This window comes from Talpa occidentalis, unplaced genomic scaffold (assembly GCF_014898055.3).
Source record: "Talpa occidentalis isolate TD23 unplaced genomic scaffold, MPIMG_talOcc4v2.1 talOcc4.7, whole genome shotgun sequence".
In the NCBI taxonomy this organism is placed as follows: Eukaryota; Metazoa; Chordata; class Mammalia; order Eulipotyphla; family Talpidae; genus Talpa; species Talpa occidentalis.
In genome coordinates this window covers 111,180,101-111,199,877 of record NW_023605083.1, presented here as the reverse complement: position 1 = coordinate 111,199,877, position 19,777 = coordinate 111,180,101, and the positions used below count along the sequence as shown (strand labels likewise).

General features: G+C 39.4%; 1 protein-coding gene across 1 annotated transcript in view; it reads left to right on the top strand.

Annotated features, from left to right (window-relative positions):
- Nucleotides 1-19,777, top strand: part of ANKFN1 (ankyrin repeat and fibronectin type III domain containing 1) — a 577,395-nt gene that overhangs the window by 422,944 nt on the left and 134,674 nt on the right. The window contains exon 9 of the mRNA XM_054689196.1: nucleotides 5,650-5,784. Within this exon, the coding sequence (XP_054545171.1) occupies nucleotides 5,650-5,784 (135 nt within the window). The remainder of the gene's footprint in view (nucleotides 1-5,649; nucleotides 5,785-19,777) is intronic.

Below are 19,777 nucleotides of genomic sequence, written 5' to 3'. Positions count from 1 at the left end.
TGTCACACAGGAGGTGTTTGATGAATGGGAGCATTTATGATGATTTTTCAACCACACTATTAAAGGTAACTATTTGGATGCAATGATTGGTAACATGACCAACACATCGTGTATCAGACTCTGGTGAACTCGTCCTGCCGTTCAATTATCCTCCTGCAATGCTTGTCTGGTAGAGTATCTTTGACATCCAAAATTAGGACAGTGTGAACATAAATATTAGACCTTTAAGTGTGCCAATTGAGAAAATGAGGATAAATGGGCTTCATTACCAAACGTCTCCTGACTGCCCTAGAGGATATATGAGGCTGAGCAGATAAAGAATTATGATAAAACTTTGGAGCTGTGTATAAATGGGGCTTTGTGACCTGCTGGATAAGGTTGAGACTTAGAGCCAGACCTAGGAGGTTCACATTCCTTCCCCGGCATGGTGTGGGGGATCCCGGGCTCACACAGACAATAGGGGATTCATAGCTGGAGAATTCTAATGATGACTGAAAGGAGGGTGGCAGTCAGAACAAGAAGACTTTTCAGAAGCACGGACCCTGATTATCACATCGGTGCTACAGCCGGCGAGAGGCTGCTGAGAGGCGGTCTGAAGCCGTTCTTGGAAAGCTTTCAGTGAAGTGTTTGTAACCTCCTTAAGAGAATCCCATTTCTCAAAAATGCGACACTGGAAAATCTCACATGATTAGTTCAGATAAACACTCTGTCATCAAATCACACTAGAAGTCATCCGGACCATCTTTTTTTTGAAGAATCTTTTTGAATGTCATGAGTCGAGTCTCCAAAACTTGGAGGGAAAAAAATCCAAAAGCGAGTTTCTCAGGATATTTGGGGACTTTTACTTTTAGTCTGAAAGGTCAACTGGTGCTTAAAACAAAATAATCAAGAAATACCATGCCTATAAACAGTCTGCACCTTTTGAAAAGGTCTGCTTTGGATTGAATAGCCAATGGCCCCCCCCCACCCCTTTTTCTTTTTTCTTTGGGGCTTAGAAATTGAGAGGGAGGAGGAGGAAGAGTTTCCACATTCATTACTAACAACTTCGCTCATAATAAGCATGTTCAGATACACCCTGGGGTGTTAGTTTTCTTTTCCTATTTTTTTTGTCTCCTTTTTAGCAGCTTTCGATAAGTAGCACATTTTATTTTTGGAAAAAGAATCGGAGGCGTTATTGAGCAGCCGCGCCCTAAGGAAGGTCAGGAGATTAGGGAGCGGAAGCAGGCTGGCCAGACTCTGCTGACCACAGTGAGGGACTGCCTCTTTCTTCCCATAATTTAATTTTGAGACGCTGATGAAAAGGCACCCTCAAAAAAAAAAATCTTTGCTTAAAAAAAGTGAAAAATTGTTAGAAAATGGTCATCAAAAAGTGATCAATTTAAATTTATGTCTTACAAACAAACCACATGGAACTAACCGCAGGCAGACATGTATTTGCAATGATATATGGACATTCTCAAAGCACGGGCACGATTTTCAGGAGAGAGTGGACATTGCTACCTGCTGATGTTGGTGGACTTTGGCCCTCATTTCACAAATATGCTGTATGTTGCACTTCACAAATCAGAGAGCAGTATCTAAAAGGAAACTTTGGATTTAACTGGTCCAAATCCCTCATTTTACAAGTGGGAAAGCTGAGACGCAGCGATAGAAAGAAAGTTGCCCAAGGTCATGCAGTTGGTGAGGAACATGGAGAGGATTTAAGCTCAAAGTGCCCATCCCAAACCTGGATTCTTTCCACTGAGCTAAACAACTCCAATGGGAAACTGCAAACTCGCATTTAATCAGGAAGTCCTCTTTGTAGGGAAACTCTACACCCTTTCCCCTACAAATGACCCTGCATGTTGCCAGAGGTAGTTCATCTGTCACAGCCTGAACTGCTGCTTTAGCTGCTACCGATGGCTGCTTCAAAGCAGTCCAGGCACATTCCCGTGGCCCAAGGACTGTCTCCTGCTCTTTTCTCTATCTTCAAAAGGTACTCAGTGACATGCACGCCCAAACTGTCTCTATGTCTGTACACATGTCTGCCATCACGCAGGCTGAAACTTAAGTCATCTTCAACTTCTTTCCCTCTCTTTCTCCCTGACTCTCTCCTGTACCGCTGACACGTCCTCTATGTCCTATATGTTTTAGCCCAAGTAGATCTCACATTCATCTCCTAATTGACATTTCATAGGCCCTCACCACCACCATCTTCCTGCTTGCAGGTCTCACCATCTTAGTTTACAGCTCCCCCAATGGCTAGACCAAAGATCTTACTATACCGGCATGTACCCGCTGAGACCCTAAAGCATAAAGTCCAAACTCTTTAATATAGTATTGGAGCTTTCTCTAGTCTAGCTCCTTCCTACTTTGGGGGCCTAAACTCCCTTAGATCCATCCATAACTATTTACTACTACTCAATTAGCTACTCATCGTCCCCCAATAGTCTAACTCTGTCTTACTCATTCATCTTTGTACCCCTCCTCGCTACGCATAGTGCTTTCTCCAATGAGTTTCATATAAATGCTCTTTTTTTCTTAATATTTATTGAGCAGTTATAATCTTCAAGGCACTGGGCTAGCGATGTAATGAGCACTGGAGGAGGAAGATACAAAATAACTAAAATGCAATCTCTGCTTCAAAGGAGCTTAAATCAGGCAGACATCTTCACCAGCAACTGAAGCAAATGTACTAACTATGGGGGTAGAACAGGATGGAGGGGATGTCCTGAGTATGGAACAAACATCCTCAGTATTCTGAATGAGAACAAGGGTATTATGATATGGCGGGTGAAGTAATGCGGGGGAGAGGAGGGAAAGACAGGGCAAAACTGCTTTTAAATCCCATCTCTGTGCTGTGGTCATTATTGGAATCCTGACTAGGTCTGGCCGATCCAGTCCATCCGTCCCCTAATACCAGAGTAATCTTTCTAAAACAAGACAGATCATTTAACTCCCCGTTCACATGTTTGCTGTTGAATAAATCAAGCATCTGATAATTGCAGGCTTATGCTAGGCATTATGGAGAATACCAGTTTATCGAGATGAGACACACTCGAGGAAACAGCTGGAGAACAAAAAGCAAGAACGTGCTGTAAAAGTGCTGGGGAGGAGGAGCGAGATGTGATCAGTATGGGTTGAGATTAATCAAGAAGGGATAATCAGAGGGGGCAAGCCTTGCACGGATGGCCACTGGCAAGAAAAATTAGATGCACTAAGTGAACTTTAGGGTCTTTTCAGTTCTCAGACCCCCGTTATCCTTTGAGATGGTTTATTTATTCATTCAACAAGTTAATGCTAAGCACTTCAACAAAACGTTCACTAAATATTTACTGAATGCTTTCTAAGTGTCAAGAACTGTGTTAGACACTGGAAATAGAACAGTGAAAAAGAGACTTTGCTCTTAAATGCTTATGGTGTAACAGGGATGACAGATGTTAAACAAGTAAATGCAACAAAATGTGATAGATAGGGTGATGGGAGAGTATAAGGTGTTATAGGACCACAGAGCAGAGAATCTAACAGCCCAGGGGTTAGAAAAATATTCCTGGCAGGTGATGGTTAAGCCAAGACTTTAAGGCTGTACATGAATAAGCAGACACTTGGGATTGGGGATTCAGGCAGAAGAATATTACATGCAGAATGCTGGCGTTAAGAGAGAGCATGACATGTCTAACAAGTTGAGAGACATTCAAAAAGGCTACAGCATGGAGGCCAAGGAGGAAGGTGGCAAAACATTAGGCTTATGAGTAGGCAGAACCACATCATGGAGAATTTTGCTAAAGTATGCCAAAGAGTTTATACACTTAATAAGTGTCTGTTGAAGAATGGACGAATGAATGGCTTGCCTTTGCAATGGACATGCGCTCACAGTGAGACTCAGACCTGAGAATTTGCTCCCGAAAGAAATGCCTCAATTATAGGAGGCATCATCCCCTTAAGTTTGCACAGCAGATTGAATGCATGACCTCTGTGAGGAACTGAATAATTCCTTTTATGGAATTCCTGTTGTGGAATTATTCAGAGTCACTTGGCTACTCCAACAGGTGAAATTTAAGTGAACTGGCATTAAAGGCAATGTTCTTCTTCTAGAGATGAGGTTAAAGTTTTACCTGGTGGGGTACCCTGATCTTTTTAATCCATGATGAAAAAAAATAGCTTTCTGAACTTCAAGTGTGTGAATATCCCAAATTAGACTATTTGTAACAACACTTCATGGACAAACAAGACCAAGGAAACAAAGAAAGAGTAAAGGATCCAGGGAGAAATTGGTTTCTTAACAAGAAAAGACAAAGACAGTTGTGAAAAACTAAACTGACACCCAAGTTTTATGAGTCACTGAGCCTCACCTCAGATCCCAGCACCAGAACATCACCTGTTGGTGGGGATGACTGAGCTTCTAGGGTGAGATGATGTCTCTGGAAAGGGGGAGATTTTCAGGAATATGAGATGACTTCTTCCAGATTCTAATTAATTACAGCCAAAGAAAAACACTCCACCCTCTTATTTATAACCTAGAGGCTTTCTCCAGCTTTGCCACAGAATCACATTCAAAAGTTGGGTGTTAATTTGACTTTAGATATAAATAACAGATCAGATCAATGCCTAGTAGAAAGGTCCAAAATTATTTCTGAAGTCATCACAGAAGCTAAGCTTTCATTTGGCAAAGAGAGAATCTGAATAGAGCTTTAGAAGCTCTTAATGCTGTTGCTAGGGACGTGTGTGTGTGTGTGTGTGTGTGTGTTATTCATATGTGTCTCAATCAGCACTGTCTCCCTAATATAATAAGCGACTTTATTTATGAAAGGTCATTTGCCATTTTATTTCAGAGAGAAACTTAAAAAATGCCTATCTAAGCGGCTTTCTAGGAAATCCATTTTGCGTGTTGCATTAGTCATGTAAAGCATAATGCTGTGAAAGGAGCCAGGTGCACCCGTGTGTGACCAGCATAGAAGCGGCACTGGAATCTTCCTCCTAACACTTAGCTCTTGGTGTCCTAACTCCCAGCTCTGCTGACTACTTTATCAGCATCCACGCAGACAGAAACTCAAGCATTGCTTGAGCAGCCCTAACTGGACTGGCAGCTCTCTGAGGATGCCCTTGCTCCTGCAGGGAACCTGTAAAGATTGCAAAGGTACCCTCAGGTGAGGGGATGTGACTGCCACAGGTATGCATCTGGTCCCAGGCTGTGTGGGAGTAAGGGAGTGCGTGGCCGCAGGAGAGCTGTACATCATTTGTGGCCACAGATTGCTGGATGGGCTTTTGGATGCCAGACGGTATTTCTTTGCTCACGGTTGATGTAGCGCAAAGCTAACTGGCTGCCGTGCTGTCCCTTTCCTCATCTTTGAGTGACAGTCAGGTCTGATTCAGAACCGTGAGGCTTATTGTTCCTGCATGCCGTTCCTAATGGACTTGACAGATACAATAGGCTAAAGACACACTGAAGTCATGGTATCCTTTTACTACACGCACAAGGGCTTGACAAATCAAACCTTCCCGGGGCTGCAGTCCCGAGAATGCACCTAGATTTTGAGCCAAGCTGTTTCCCTCTCCCCTTCTCTCCTTGTGCATCATTTGCTCTTTTATTTTGCATTAAGAGTAGCTTAGTGATCATGGACTTCGGCTCTTGCCTGTAGTAATCCTGTTCGCATTTTATTCTTTACACAGAATAGCAAGGAGGTTCGCTTGCTTTGCGCAGAGGCTGAGCCACAGGAGAAAGCAAAGCCAATGTGATTTATTGAATGAAAGCTCTGGACAATTACCAACAACTTGTTCCCCTGCTGCCTCGAACAACCTAAACTGGTAAGTCAAATTAATTGTTTGTCTTTCTCGTGAAGGTGGGCTTTCTTACTTGGACACTGGTTATTTTTTAAATGTGTATATGTTGTTGTGGTTTAAAAGACAGAAGAATTCTGCATCCTCCAAAGTTAGCCGCAGCAGTCCATGAAGAATGCACATGAGTAGATACACAGTGGTCTGCAACATTACAGACATGTTCATGTGGCGAGGCAAGGACGGGGGTGGGGAAGCCCTATTTCTGATAGCTGGGCATTTTGCTTGCAGCAAGCTTAAGGACATCAATGCTTGCATAACTGATTAGTATTAGCTATGAAAAAGAATATATTCTTTTGCTGTATAAAATCATTTTCTAATCATTTTCCCAAGTGCCTACAAAATACCTGTTGGACCAGGTAGAGATGGGTGCCTTCATGCTGATAACCTGGAACACAAACTCAAGTATATTGCTTTCCTTAATCCAGCTTGCAGGCTGGGCATGTAGAATGGAATGTCAGCATTATGTCTTTATGGGGGATCATGCCCATAAATAACATCATTACCGTGATGTTGAAAATAACTGCCCAGGGGACACAATGGGCATGCGTGGACATCTTGTTTGACCCACTGACACTTTTGCATCTATGCTGCTTAAGCCCTTTTTTTATTCCATGAAGATATATGGCTGATGGGGTGCACTGGGTTCAAAGTGGGAGACTCTAAGTATCCTGTTACCCAGGCCACTGTAAGTATCACTGATAATTAAGGCTGAGGTTTCTTCTATATTGGGCCCCCAAAATCTTCATACTTAATTTATTTCCTAAGTGAGATGTACCACAGCCTCTGCAGAGGGGAGAAGTGAATGGTAAAATTGCTTTTACCACCACTAGCAGCACCAGCACCAGCATGCCGCCTCAGTCTCTTGTTTACCTGGCTGCTTTATGGCAGCTTCAATTCATCTCTGGTGGGCTCAAAGTCCATATAAATGTCATACAGAGTTTAATGTCTTGGGTGCACTCTATCTGCAGTATATCACTGGCAGTTCAAATGAAGTTGTGGCCTTGGGTGCTGACAAAGATGGATGATGTTGGAACAGTGAGCAGCATGCTTTTCTAAATAAAAACCAAAGTTAGGAAATCTGAGAGATGGGTGAAGTTTTGCCTAGTAGAAAGGATCCCCAGGTCACTCAATCATAAGAGCAGGTCATTCTCCCATGTGACTTGGCTATTTCATAAGTGATGGCATTCCAACAAGAAGGAGACAGAATTGCCTAGTGGTTAGAGAACTGGTGAAATATCAGGATAGTAGGGCACTGTGTGTGTCTTTGGAAAATTCCTTGAATCTCCCTGGATCTCCATTCCTTCTATTAATGACTGTTTCAAAGAAGACAATGTAGGTTCAATTAATGTATCATGGGATACCACTTTTACCTTTCTTGTTAAAGAGTCAATAGGTAATCAAGATTATTGTTCATGAACTTTAATCCAGAGACCATGCATCAAAAACTCACAGATGAGAGTTTATATGGGGGTGAGGAAATGCATGCTCCCCCAATCTAAGGGATACAAAGTTTGAGGAGGCATCATCATACTTAGGAGATTAGAAGTGGAAAATAGAGGTGAAAAGAAAATTTTTTTAAAAACTTCAAATTCAAATAAATCATGTTAATTTTTTTCAATATTGATGAGTAATAACTGATTTTCTATACTTGCAATATCAAGGTACTGAAGATCTTTAATATTTTGAAACATAAGTGTTTGGGAGAATTATTTCAAGGGTGAGTAGAATCCATGTATAGAACTTAGAGCAACTTTCAGTTATTTTAATTACTCGTATACCTAATCACATAGAATGAACCATAGCAAATGTACCATGATTTTAGACAGTTTATTTGAAAAAAAAAAGGAAAAAAAGAAAATATGCTCTAAGATTATGGTATCTGAAATTCTTTCATCAGGAATCCAGTTAAGTATTGCTGTCTTTTGTAAAATACACATATTCTCAGGAAGAATAATAAATTCATTCATACCTTACCATAAGTGAATGTATTAAATATTTTCGACTGCATGGGAAATCCAAAAGGTGTTGTGTTAATGTTATACTGATTTTGCTTTCTCGTTATTTCAAACCTGTTTCCAAGAACTTTCTGATCAGCTTTCTGATCAGAAAGCTAAGTATCCTTTAGCACAAGCTATTTCCTTCTTGTTATGGAATACTCACATTAGACAATACCATCCAAATTTCCTATAGCCCCTTGAGACTCCCATGGCGGAAAGCTGAACTCAGTCTTTTTTGCCATTTAAATCCATTCTTCCTCCCGTATTCCTTTCGAGCCATTATGTAACCAGTCAACAAAGCAAGCCTTACAGAAATAATCCTCAGTGTTTCCTGAATTCTTTAACTCCTCCATCCAATCACTAGCCAAGACTGGTCCATTGTACTTCCTTCATCTTTTTGTTTTTAAAGATTTATTTTATTTGTTTATGCATACAAGAGCTGGCATGTAGGCCAGAGGTGCAGGAGGTGAGAGGATTCACCAGACACTGTTCTGGGGAGCAGAACAGGCAGATCTACTGAAATACACTGCTGAGGGAAGCAGCAGGTGAGACAGGAGAGGTCTGCTGGGCCATGTGGATTAGCTCCCTGGCAAGGGCTCGAACTCATGCTGCAGTAGCTGCTGATAGCTAGCTTCATAGTGCTGAGACTTAACCGCTTGTGCCACCAGGGAGGACCTCCTTCATCTTTTTAATATGTCCAGCCTACTCCCATCCCCCAAGTGAAATGCTATAGTTGAAGTCACCAACAGTTAGGGAATTTTATCAGGTGCTTTATACTTGGTTGTTCTCTGTGACTGGTCCCAGCACAACCTTCTCTTGCTTTCAAACCACCCTCTAGATGCTACCAGAGTAATTCTCTAAAAATGCAGTTAAGATCTAAAATCTAGATCCAATTACCCAGATACCACATTGGCACCCTTGGAGGTACCTCAATTTCTTACTACCTAAAATGGGGATAATGAAACTGTTTATATTTACTTATGAGATTTGATTTGATGAACATTATTCTAAGCAGTGTCTGGCTCACAGAGAGTTCTATAGAAGCAAAAGCCATTACTATTGTTCCATAATTTCACAATAATATATTTGCTACTTCACAACTATATACTTGCATAGCCATAGTCTTGCTATGAGCACATTGGGGTACAGGTAAGTATACTAAATCACTTCAACTTGCCTAACTTTCCCAGTTTGGATTTTTTTTTTAATGTTTTTTTTTAAAGATTTATTTATTTTTATACACAAGCTGGGGTACAGGCCAGAGGTGCAGGAGGGTGAGAGGATTCACCAGACACATATTGGGGAACAGAACAGGCAAGCAGACCGAAATACACTGCTGAGGGGAGCAGCGGGCGTGACAGGAGAGGTCTGCCACGCCATGTGGGAATATCCCTGGTTGGCCTGGAATCGAACCCGTGCTGCAGAGGCTGCAGACAGCCTCACAGCGCTGTGCTCAACCTGCTGCACCACCGGGGAGGCCCCCAATTTGTTTTTTTTTTAATAATTTATTTATTTTTAATTATATCTTTCCCAGTTTTAAGACTGAAAGTCCATCCTGACAACCTCCTCAGTTCCAGGTAAAACAAGACAGCTGGTCACCCTCTGAAGGGTCCTGTCTTACTTAGCTTCAGATTCTTAAGATCTATCACAGGATACACAGAATCACTGTTGTTTGTCTTTCCACCTTCTTTCTCATAAACATATGATTTGAGACTTCAAAAATTAGTTGTATTCCCAATATTCAATAGAATGTTTCAAAATCAGCTTGACCTCAGGATGATTCACAGCTGACTTTAGAACTTATCACTGAATAACTGAATGTATTTTCTTTAAGTGCACAGGAATGGGAAAGTTTGCTCCTACCCTCTTCTATGCAATTAGGTGATAGAATTGGCCACCCTTTAGCAATCAAAGACATGCCTTTCATGTTAACGGTGGGTAGAGAGTAAGAGGGGGTCACACTTTCTATTCTGTTTAGTGACAAACAGGGCAAAGTTTGACAGTCCCTAGTTCACATCACATCCTAAAGAGCAATCTTGTTCCAATCTCTTCACTGAATGTATCTGTCTACCCAGCTGTCGAGAATCGTAGGGGTTCCTGTTTCTGATATGTTTCATCTTACAATTGCTCTTCACCAAAACTGGCTCCGATCTTTTTTCACAGAACAAATATGATGAGAAAATTCTACAACCAAGCTCTGCTGACACAGGGACTCTGGACAAGCCAGAACTCATAATGAGGGCAAGATCTTGTCTTCAGAATCAAAGTTTAGAAAAAAGAAATTGACAGGCAGCCAGACCAAGCTCCCTCAGGCAGAATTAATAGCAGAGTTGCTAAGAGCATGGGCTTTGGAGTCAGAATTCAAATCCTGTCTCCTCCATTTGCTCCATTTTAGGCTATAAAACTCAGACAAATTATCTAACCTTTCTGGGCCTCAGTTTCTTTTCTTTTCTTTTTTTAAAAGATTTATTTATTTTTATACAAGAGTTGGGGCACAGGCCAGAGGCACAGGAGGGTGAGAGGATTCACCAGAGACAGAGTGGGGAACAGAACAGGCAAACTGTCTGAAACACACTGCTGAGGAGAGCAGCGGGCGAGACAGGGGAGGTCTGCCATGCCATGTAGGACTCTCCCTGGCCGGCTGGGAATCGAACCCGCTCTGCAGAGGCTGTAGACAGCTTCACAGTGCTGCGCTCAACCTGCTGCCCCGCCAGGGAGGCCCCTGGGCCTCAGTTTCTTTGTTTGTAAAATGAAGGTATAATAATAGCTCTGATGTTCTCATAGGGTTATTACATTTTGTCTTAGCTTGTGAAAACAATGCCTGAGGCAAACCTGGTTTTGAAATGTTCTATTGGATATTGGGAAATACAACCTTAGGGCATCCAGAGTTAAGGAAAAATGGAGATGAGTCAAGGAAGGAGGAAATATAAATAAAGGTAGTTTTGATTGAACTATATAAGACTTCACGAGAAAATACATCTAGTTGTTTATATGTAATTTCATCCAAGAAGGCTTCAAAATAGTTTGCAGGGGAGGAATGGAGAAGAAGTTATCTGCAGGTTCTTAGAGTCTCCTGTCTCTCATTGGTGCAGTTTTTCCCATTTCCAGAAAATGTTACCTAGTCCCTCAGCATAGCCATGAGTGAGGCTGGAGCCTCCATGGGTTGGGTTTCGGATTTGCTGCAGCTACTGTCCCAGTAAGCATGATAGAGGCCAACGCCAACACCCAACCTTCACATGAGATAACTGGTGGTATAAGACAGAATAGTGGCAATAGTATCTGCAAGAGGCCAAAGGCCAGAGAATAGCTATTTTCAGAGGTAAATCTTAGCATTCTCTACTCTCCACATGTTACTCTTGCCATTTTTCAATCTGGATTTTCCAGGTTATAGTCATTCTTTCCTTTCAGATTGGCTCTGCGTAGATTCACAGCTCTCCAAAAGCATAGCGAGATTGGCCTGTAATATGTCGAAGAGCAGAAGTTTTAATTTTTTTTTAATTTTTTTTAAGATTTATTTATTTATTTATACAAGCACTGGGTACAGTCAGAAGCACGGGAGGGTGAGAGAATTCACCAGAGCCAGAGCGGGGAGCAGAGCAGGCAGAAGGACCGAAGTACACTGCTGAGGGGAGCAGCGGGCGGCAGGAGAGGTCTGCGCGCCATGTGGGTCCCTCCTCCGGTGGCCGGGGAGCAGCCGGGGATTGAACCGGCGCTGCAGAGGCTGCGGGCAGCTTCGCAACCCAGCGCTCAACCGATGCGCCACCGGGGAGGCCCCAGAAGTTTTAAATTTTGACGAAATTCAATTTATTTTATAGCTTGTGCTTTTAATGTCTCTAAGAAATTATTCGTGTTCACAAAAATATCCCCCTATGTTTTCTTCTAGAAGTTTTATAGTTTCTGCAGGTAGGTCTCCAATCTATTTCAATTCAAGTTAATTTTTATATATGGTACAAAGTACCATATATGTACTTTTGTACTTTATGTACTTTATGTCATGATGTATTATCCTTTTTAGTTTATTGCTAGATTTTATTTGTTGACATTTTGTTGAGGTTTTGTCTCTATGTAGATAAGAGGTGTTCAGTGATAGCTTTATTTTCTTGTAATGTATTTTTTTCTGGTTTTGGTATCAGGACAATGCCAGCATCAGAAATAAAGTCAAATTTCTGGAAAAGTATGTGTAAAATTGGCATTTCTTTCTTACATGTTTGACAGACTTTAACATTTAACATGACTTTTCTTAAAGATTTGGGGACAAAAGAAGTTATTTTAAAAGCTGGTTTTTGAAAAATAAAAAGAATATATAAAACTAGAAATTAGCTTTCCCACAGAGGGTCTCTTTCTAACTCTCTCCTAAAGTCTGTCCTGTAGCCAGAGACCCATCCACCTTCAACTAACAGATCTGTTTCCCCTACTTTTTGGAGCTCAGGTCCCCTCAGCCTCTCTGAAGAATATAAAAAATGCATCTTCTTTCTTAAGAAAAAAACCCATGATTTTAATTTTTCTTATTAAAATAATAACAAATGGATTAGTAAATAGTGGTATAGCCATAAAATGGAATACTACTTAGCAATAAAAAGTAAAAAACTGTTGATGCACACAGTATGAATGAATCACAAAGAAATTGTGTTTTTAAAGAACACAAATTTTTAAAATGTACATATTGCTGATTTCAACTCTGTGAAACTCTACACAATGAAACCTAATCTATGGTTTCAGAACCATGAACCTGAAAATAATGTGTTAAAAAATATTTATTAAACAAATAACAAACCCAAGAAATCTGTCTGCAGAATTAAGGCTACAGGGGCCTCCCTGGTGGCGCAGCGGTTGAGCACTGGGTTGCGAAGCTCCCCCAGGCCTCTGCGGCGCCAGTTCAATCCCGGGCTGCTCCCCGGCCACCGGAGGAGGGTCCCACATGGCGCGCAGGCCTCTTCTGCTGCCCGCTGCTCCCCTCAGCAGTGTACTTCGGTCCTTCTGCCTGCTCTGCTCCCCATTCTGGCTCTGGTGAATTCTCTCACCCTCCCGCGCTTCTGACTGTACCCAGTGCATATATAAACAAACAAACAAACAAATAAACAAACAAACAAATAAATAAAAATACATGCCTCTAAAAAAGAAAAAAAAGAAAAAATTAAAAAAATTAAAAAAAAAGAATTAAGGCTACAGGAAGGAGAGTGGGAGATCAAAGTGTCAAAGGGGCTCTTGGTAGAGGACTATGGGTAGCTTGGTGGTGGGTGTGTATGGTGACATACACATGAAAAAGGTGTAGCCTAGACTTCTGGATCACATATATGTTGTAAACCAATGTTACCTCAATAATATATATATATTTCATGAACATGTATTTATTTCAGGTACTCTGCTAGATTACACACACAAACATATACGCACATATTTTTGTAATCTCACTTAAAACTCCAATATCCCTTTAGAGAGAACTGTAATAACTGGGATGAGGCATATTATTAATGATGAGGAAATTAAAACTTAGGGAAGCTAAATAATTCGCCAATGATTATACAGTTAATAAGGAAAGTCAGGGGCCTTCCTGTTGGCGCAAGGGGTTAAGACGCAGCACTGTAAGCTGACAGCAGCCACTGCAGCACGAGTTCAATCCCCAGCCAGGGAGGTGACCCACGTGGCGCAGCAGACCTCTCCTGATTTGCCCACTGCTCCCCTCAGCAATGCATTTCAGTAGATCTGCCTGTTCTGCTCCCTATTCTGTCTCTGGTGAATCCTCTCATCCCCCGCACTTCTGGCCTGTACCCCAGTTCTTGTATGCATAAATACATAAATCTTTAAAAAAAATAAGTAAAGTCAAAACTTGAAGCTAGATTACCTGCTATCAAAGTCCCTGCTTTTAATACTGTGTTTTAAACTACCTTGATTATTTTGAGGCTGAAGAATGGAATGAAATGTAACTATGGATTTAAGCCTGTTGGATTTTTTAGTGAAATTGGCTAACGAGGAATGCTCTCTGAAGACTGATATCCCAGACTTAACACAGCAAAAGTAGTTTCCCTGTCAGGTCTACCCCTAGCATTACATAGTGATTTTATCCTTAAAGTATTTCATTCAACATTTGAATCTCTTTTTTTTCTATTCAATTCTGTGCAAAGATACTGAGAGTGCTGCTGTTATGAGCGATATAGGAATTATATGATCCCAACAAGAATCTATGACACTTTCAAACAGAATAACTGAGGAGAGGTTAGTAAATTTTGCACATTCTTTGCTAAATTTATTTCTAAATATTTTCATCTTTTTAGTGCTATTGTGAATGGAATAATTTTCATAATTTCATTTTCATTTCACTCTCTTTTAGATAGAGAGGAGAAAATAGTTACAAACAAAATGGATTTATATTGTCATATTTCTACTCTTTCATATTTACCTACATAGTTTCCTTACCAATATTAGGTGTATCTTCATATGGATTTAAGTTACCACCTAGTGTCCTTTCACTTAAGCCTGAAGGACTAGATTTAGTTTTTCTTATGGGAAGATCTATTCCCAAATTCTCCTAGATTTTGCCTGTCAATGTCTTAATTTCACCTTCATTTTTGTGGGTTAGTTTTCATGATTAGAGAAATTCTTAGTTGACAGTCTTCCTTTTAGCACTTTGAATACGTCACCCTCACTTCCATATCTTAATTGGTTTTTGGTGAAAAATCAGCAGTAAATTTTTTTGAGGACCCCTCTTATGTAATTAATTATTTCTCTTTTGTTTTTTCAAGAATTTGTTATTTACATTTAGTTTTTGACAGTCTGATTATGACAGATCTAGGACTGAGTCTCTTTGAATTTTTCCTATTTATTGAGCTTCTTGGATGTGCAGGTTAATGTTCTTCATCAAATTTGAGGAGCTTTTGGTCATTTTTTCTTCAAATATTCTTTCTCGTCCTCCTTATCCTTCTGGGATAAGGATATTATGCGTATGTTGGTACATTTGATGGTGTTCTCCAGACCCTTGATACTTTGATCATTTCCCTCATATTTTCTCTGTTTGCTCCTCTGACTGAATAATATCAATTAGCCTATCTTCAAGTTTGTTGATTCTTTCTTCTGACCTTTAAATCTGATGTTGTGCTTCTCTGGTGAATTTTTCATTTCAATAATCGTAGTTTCCAACTCCAGAATTTCTGTATGGTTTTGGGTTCACTTTATAATTTCTACTCTTTTGTTGATATTCTCTGCTTTGTAAAGTATTGTTCTCATAATCTCCTTTATTCCTTTAGTCCTTTGGACAAATTTAAAATATCCTATTTAAAGTCTTTGTCTAATTAGTCCAGTATTTGTACTTCTTTGGGGGCAATGTTTATTGACTGCTCTATTTCCTGTGCTTGTTTCTATGCACATCTCATATTTTTGTTGTTTTTGTTGAAGACTAGTTATCTTAAAAAACATAATGTGGCAATCCTGGAAGTTGGATTTTTGTCTTTCCTCGGTGTTCATTATTTAGTGATTTTTCAGAGCTTAATCTGTTAAGTCTATATTTTTTGTTATATGTGGCTACTAAAGTATCTGCTTGGTTAACTTTGTGGTCAACTAATGATTGAATGGGAATTTTCTTAAATGCCTGGAACCAATAAGTCTCCCAGTCTTTGCAAAGGAGCTCTATGTGAACATTGGGGCACAGCTTCAAAACTCACCAGGCAGTTGGCAGTTCTGTCTTAGCTTTACCTTCTTGCTTGCACAGCGTCTTAAAGTCAGACAGAAAATGAGATTTTAGAAACTTCTTGGGTAATTTCTGAGAATTTCCCCACCCCTAGATGTGCATGTGATCTGCTAGATCCCCAGATCCTGCCAAAGCTTTTCAAAGTACTCTATGGCCTTCTCATTCCTTGGCTGTTCCTTTTAAATTTTTTGGTTAGTATGCTGTTTACCCCTACTCTTACGCATATTCTTGGGCAGCTATGATTGTAAACAATAGCTGATTTTTTTTTTTTCCTAGCAAACACTCCAAAGAAGAAGATGATTTATACTTGCTGAGATTCTAGTTAGGTCAAATAAAGAAAAGCTTTGTTGAGTGGAGTCTTCCAGGGAAACACTAGACAAGTCAGATAATGACAATTCTCTTTAAATGGTTTGGAAGGAGTTCTATCACCATTTAGCACCATCCAGTAACTGCTAGGCCACTGTTTTTTACTATGAATGTAGACTATTTGTTTTCAAGATAACCATAAGGAAGATAGAAATAAGAAAAGTTAAAAATTCCACAAAGCTCACTGTTCTTACCAAATTCAGCCACTTTTCTTGAATAAACATTTCCTGGATTACTACAAACCTTTGGTTAATTTCCAGGGTTCTGAAAAAATTGATGCTGACAATTTTTACTAATGTTCTCAATGCTTTTATGAAAGAGGGGATTTTCAGAGATCTTTACTTTGCTGTTCCCACTGACATATCATTCTCTTATTTTTAATCTTTCTGTGAAATGTTTCTTTAGGGGAACAACTTGGCTTTTTCCAAAGTCTCTGTTTGAGATTTTTGCTTTTTATTAGAAAAGAAAACCAGTTGAATGTTGTGCACTCACAGATAAATTCAGTGTTAGCCATACTACTTCATTTTACATTTTCTCTTTATATTTTTATTGTTTCTTTTAATTTTTAATTGGCTTTAGACATATCTCTCATCCTCTCTTCCCTCTAATAATATGAAGTTCTACTTCCTACTTGGCTTACTATAAGTTACTGTAAGCTTACATATTAAAACATGTAAACTAATAATTTCTATCAAAATATGAATGAAATAATATAATACATAAAATTGAATTTCAAGACAATATTTAAAATAAACAAGAAAACTATTTAAATTATCACAGTATACTTGGTTATCTCTCATTTGGGAAGAACATTTGAGGTAACCTTAATTATTGCTGTTCATTATCAGGTGATTACTATGTACCAAACAGGATAGAAATCATTCTTCTGTTAATTTACTTAAACTTCACAACTCTGGAAGCAATGGCCTATTATTCTTTTTTATATGTGATTAAACAAACTCAGAGTCTTTAAAAGAAATAATGTCCAAAATCACATAGGTTATAAATAACAATGTCATGATTTAAGCATGGGTCTCCTAACTTCCAGCACCAAAGCTACATGACTTCTCAAATATCTGTCACTTTTCATAAGGGTAAAATTTAAGAGCACTGTTAATTGGAAGGGACATGCACGTTATGAGACGAGATAACACAAAGTTGTCTAAGTATCTCTCATTAGATAAAATTTTAACTACAAAGTAGGAAAAGAAAGTCTAATGATAGATGAAATCTAGAAGGATGCTAAAAGGATGGCTGGAAGAAAGGGACAGCTGGGACAGTATGAGAAGGAAGTCAAAAAGAAGAGCAAGTCAACCTATTTTTGACTGAAGGGAACAGATGGGAGATGAGCAAAGACAAAAGGGGACATGTGGGAAGGTGTCAGTAGTTAGAGGGCAAGTTACTGGAATTTGATCAATCGACAAGAATTTATTTACTGGACTCCTGGGCACTGTGGGAGATACAAAAGAATGTAGAGTTATTTTGGGAATGATAATGATGTAGACAAGACAGATGGCTTGAATTGGGACATTAATGCTGAAGGAAAAGGCTAGAGACAGAAGGCAGAAAGAAAGAGGTTAAGGCTATCCCCATGTGAGCTAGCTTGCCTATCAATCTGGAATGTTTTTATGAGGATGGAAAGAAGTAGAGGAAATATTATAATATTATAGTGTAGTTGCCATTGTATCAAAGACAAAGGATTTGTAGATAGAAGGGGAAAGGTATCAACTCATCTACACTTTCCACTTATGCTTTTGTGTAAATTAAAATATTTTTTAAGTATGAAAACACACCCACATATACTACATCTTACAGAGAGTGCTTTACATTATCTTCTCAAATACCAAAATGATCAGTTGGCTAAGACTGGGTAGGGCCTGATAGATATGATTAATACTGACCAGGCCTGACCAACTTGTATGGCACTAGGAACTCTTTTGGTCTTGAAGAAAATTGTGAACAAGACTTAAAAGTGGCTAAAGATATTCAACAATGGAACAAAAATGGATCTCCATTGTTAAAGTGAAAGTCACGGTTGATAGGTGCTAGTAGACATGAAACTTAATTTAGAGGTATGAAAAGGAAATGAGCTTACTGGGTAATCCTTTGTGCATTACATGTAATAGACTTTCATATGTACATTCATTTATTCTAAGGTATCTATTGAGTATCTTCTATAACAAACACCATTTCTTTCATGAGTATTCCTGTATTCCAAGCTCTTTACATGTATTATCTCACCAAATCTTCACAACCATAATATATAGATGTTATAATTATCCCCATTTTATAAATAAGAAAGAAAGATTCAGGCATGTTAAGTGACTTGTCCAAGATCGTATAGGCAGTAGGTGGAAGAGTAGCAAATGCTGTCCTAGTCTGTCATATTTCTTTCACCTGGAGGCAGATACATTTTAGGTGCTGAGGATATAAAAATTAATACTTGGAAGTCCTTGTTCTTGAGAAGAATACAGATAGAAGGGACATGCATAGAAAGACAAACAGGTGTAATACAATAAGATATCTACTATAACAGGCATAAAATAAGTGCATGAGTAAAGAAATGCATACATTTTCCTGGGGTGTCTGAGGCCATTTAGCATAGACTCTAAGGATCATTAATGATTTCCTTACTTGTGAAGGCACAGATGGAATTTCAGTACATGCTAAACAGTGTATTCAATGACTCCAAGGTAGGAGAGAGCTTGAATTACCTAGGGAACTCTATGGAAGTCAGAAAGACTCAAACTCCAAATGCAGAAGTACAGGAGGAGATAAGACTAGAGCTGTAAACATTTGTATATGAGCCTACAGAATTCAGATTTTTATCTTGCAGGAACTGGGAAATAATTCAAGTCAGTCCTATAAAGATTTTTGTTAATAAAAGAGGTTCTGCATGGTATTATATTACAGAATTCATAAGCTTACAAAATAAACAAGGACTGGAGATAATCTAATGGTCACAGTTAAGTAGCAGTGGCAGTGCCACAAACTGAACACTCCATTGGAGGCTTAAAGGAAGCTAGTGGAAAAGCAACAGCATGCTCCAGAAACATTTGGGTCCAAAGCACCAGAAGTTGTACCAGGAGTAGCGACTAGCAACACTGAATGTAACTGCCTTGACCAATAACTTTATCCATGCATTTTTTAATCCAATATACATATGCATATGAGGCAGCCATCACCTTGGTAACAGCAGTATTTCAATATTGATAGCCAATAAAATGGTGAATGACTTTTGAAATGGCATGTCTGATCTCCTGGAAACTAACTTCAGGTGTGACATGGATGAGGACACGGTTAGAAATTTGTGGAATAGCAGTTAAATAGTACTTGGAGAATTCTAGCTGTGAGTGACCTGGAGGATGTTATCTGGAGCATCCGGGGTGAGCAGGGATAGGCCTATAGGTCTCAGACATCAGGCACAAATTAACACTTCGGGAGAAGGGGGATCTGCAGGGAGCAATCACAGTCTCTCACACACCCAACAGGGGGCAGCATCTGGAAGGAGGTAAGTAGAAAGATCCCAAATACATACACCCAAGAGGAACCGAACAGACTCTGTAAGTAATAAAATGAGATACTTCCTCCCAGTGAGATAGAGACCAAAAGACCTTTAGTAGAGGGTCGTGTCATAAATATGCTTTACGTAAATGTGTATGTGTACACAGTAAATGGAGACTGCCATTTCATTCCTGCCAACAATTAGCTATATGGCCATAAACAAGCTGCTTTCCATCCCTGGGTTTCAGCTTTCTCATCTATAACATGAAGAAGCTGCATTTGATGATCTCTAGGGTCCTTTCCAACTATAATATTTTATTAGGAATCCAGATGGTTACTGAAAATGATAAAATTATTTGTTGATGTACAATTATGTTGTGTAAATGCTACAACATCAGATTTTCTTCCTTTT